Genomic DNA, 2,945 nt, shown 5'->3' with positions numbered 1-2,945 from the left:
GGGGGGAGCGCACTTGCCGTAGCGCCGACTCACGCCGCGGAAGGCCGATGTGCGCTTCGGCTCCGCCGGCGCCGCCGCCGCCGCCTCCGCGCCACCCGCTGCAGAGCTGCCCCCCGCCGCCGAGCTGCCCGCCCCCGCCGCCGCCGCCGCCGCCGCCGCCGCCGCCGCCGCCGCAGGCGGGGCGGTGGGCCGAGCCTGCGGCGGCGGCTTCGCGGGGGGGGCGGGCTCGGAGGCGGGCCGCGCCTCCTTGAGGGCGGGCCGCTTGCGCGGCCTGCGCGTGTACGGCACCTCCTCGTAGCACTTTGCCCACCACGCCGGCCGCACGTCGGAGTAGAGCTGCATCGCGACCAGCTCGGCGACCTCCGGGTCGGTCCCTTCGGTGGGCGGCGCCGCCGCAGCGGCGAGCGCGCTGCACGGGCCGCCGGGCAGCGCGGCGCCGAGCGCGGCGCCCACCTAACAGGGGGCGCGGGCATCGATCGCACGCGCGGCGCGAACGCGAACCCGCGCGGCCGGTCGGGCAGCGTGCGAGTGCTGCGAGTGCGGTGTGCCCCGGAGGGGCGTTGTGCGGTGCAGTCGCTTTGCGAACGGCGCCCCTCAGCCGCCCGCCCGCGCCACCCCCCGGATCAGCCCGGCCCCTCTGCGGTGCCCGCACGCGCCTCCTTGATTGCCTCCCAGTGCTCCTCGCGGTCGTGCTGAGGGTCCGAGACAAAGTCGTAGAGGAGGGAGGAGACGGTGCGCTTGGGCGCGCGCGACGAGAGGATCCGCTGCATCACGAAGCCCACCCGCGACACCCGCACGCAGTGAGGGCACCACCAGTCGTCGTCTTGCGCCGCGAGCAGCTTGAGCTGCTCGCCTTGCGCGGGGGTGAGGCACCGCGCGTGGTAGACGCGCGGGCAGACGTCACAGCAGATGAGCTTGCCTCCGTCCCCGCACACCGCGCACTCGTCCTCCGCAGGATCCTCCTCCGCAGGAAGCGACCCCGCCGCGACCACCTCCATCGCCGGAAGCCAAAAGAATTAGAGCTCTACGAGCGTGCGTTCCGCTGTTTTCACACATCTCAGCACGCCCCCCGGTTAAGCTGCGGTGCAAAACTCTTTTTACCACCTTCAAGTACACCCCCAAGACTCCCCCAAACCGCCCAGGGTGAGCTCGTGAGGTGCCAGTCCGCCCGAGATATGACCGGTTGAAGTTGCTAGTTGGTTGGGGTTCCACGGTCAGGATGGAGGTGTCGAACTGGATGGGGGTCAGCCGGGGAGGCTGTTGTGGCGCACCGGACCGCCCCCCAGCACCGTGGCCCACCCAACTGTATCCATGGGAGTCACAAACGGTGCTGCACTCGCGGCCGCAAGCACTCACGACACTCAAACCCACCACCTGCCTCCTACCCTGTACGAGGAGCCATTTCACCCGTGCAACATCTGCACAGGTGTACCGCCGATGCTCAAGCGCCCGGCCCCTACTAGAGTAGTCTTGTGGGACCCGCAAACGACCAATACATCCACTCGGGGCTGCAGCATGTGTCCGGGGGGGGCATCACCGTGAAGCAGCCAGCAGGTGCCGGACATGGCGTTGGCCGTCTTGGACCGAGATCAGGGCGCAACTGCCTATCTCGTGGGGCTGAAGGACCGTCATGGGGTCGGCTTTGATGCTGCCAACCAGTCGGGTCGATAGGTGGCGCCCCGGCGAGATGCATTGCGGGTGCTCGGCGTCGCCTGCTTGAGTGGCCTGAACACGCTCGCGGGAGCCAGAGAGCAAAGGTGTGCGCGAATTGAGGCTTCTGAGCGAGTCCAGGCAAGCCACAGGACCGGCCATGTGCGTGGGTAGTCGAGCGGTGGCCGGAGGTAGCCTCCAGTAGTGCCTCTCAGTTCGACACCTCGGTCTCGACCACGACCAGACTGGGAGCGGAACACAGCTTATCGTATGCCTTTGCCTGTAGGTGCTCGAGGCCACCCCTGGTGCTGGTGCGGGGCTTGACGCTAGGGCCATCACTATCGCAAAGGTGGGCCTGGGAGGATACCGCCAACGATGCCCAGCGGCGCGTGCATACCCACGATCGTGCGCGTGTGTGTGCGTGTGCGTGTGCGTGTGCGTGTGCGTGTGCGTGTGCGTGTGCGTGTGTAGCGCGGGTGGCCACTGTTTTGGTCACGCGCATGAAGCTGATGAAGCGCCTGCTGTTTTGGTCACGCTGCACCGCGGTGCCCTGATGCGACTGCCGTGAACGGGGCTGTTGCCGTTGTTGTCGTCGTTGCTGCCACTGCAGGTTTGGGTCGACCGGCGCGGTCTCAAACTCGGCAAATTTGAACGAGATCAAAGCAGCCAACCCGCGCCCACAGCGGGATTCTCGTAGCTTAGGGTTCAAGGTTCAAGGCCTCTGAAGGGCAGGCAGGCATCATGCCAGTGCTCGGGTCACGCAAATACGAAGCTAATAGGAGCAAATCTGAATCTGGCAGCGGGATGTCGCAGCATGTGGGGCTTGTGGCGCGGTGCTGGCTGCTGCAGGTTGTGCCTGTGTTTGCACCGCGGGAGCATTCAGCGCTAGTCGGCCCTGGCCCTTTGCCGTGGTCTGGGCGCGATGCCACGGCTCACATCCAACGGAAGAAGCGGAGGCGGGGGCGGCGTTACACTGTCGACACGTTTGAAGTTAATCTTCCATCTAAGTGAGTGAGCGTTGCGGGCCCGCCCGAAACGGCGTTGTAGACTTGGACCCAGATTCCCATTTTCGAACAATTCAACGACCCGCCGGCGGTGGCTTTGAACTGAAGCGGGCCTTCGGGAGGTCGAGGAGTTGGCCCCAAATCGTCCATGATGCGCTTGTAGTAGTTGAACCTGGCAAAATTGTTATTGTCGGAGTATACTTGTTCGTCGAACGGAGGATCACACCGCTATGGTTTATCTGTGTCGTGGGTGTACAGAAATGCCGCTTCTCCACTGGCCCAACGCGGCCT

At 66.1% G+C, this 2,945-nt stretch overlaps 1 protein-coding gene across 1 annotated transcript; it reads right to left on the bottom strand.

The window, feature by feature from the left end:
- Positions 1-313: 313 nt before the first annotated feature.
- On the bottom strand, positions 314-1,001 carry EMIHUDRAFT_373476 (hypothetical protein; the record flags this gene model as incomplete). Its single annotated transcript, XM_005785378.1, has 1 exon — positions 314-1,001. The coding sequence occupies one exon, from the start codon at positions 996-998 to the stop codon at positions 624-626; it is 375 nt and encodes a 124-aa protein (XP_005785435.1). The 3' UTR covers positions 314-623.
- Positions 1,002-2,945: the final 1,944 nt, after the last annotated feature.

This window comes from Emiliania huxleyi (genome assembly GCF_000372725.1).
Source record: "Emiliania huxleyi CCMP1516 chromosome Unknown EMIHUscaffold_1601, whole genome shotgun sequence".
Lineage (NCBI taxonomy): Eukaryota > Haptophyta > Isochrysidales > Noelaerhabdaceae > Emiliania > Emiliania huxleyi.
Note: the sequence above shows the minus strand (reverse complement) of the source record. Positions and strands in the feature narration are given on the sequence as shown.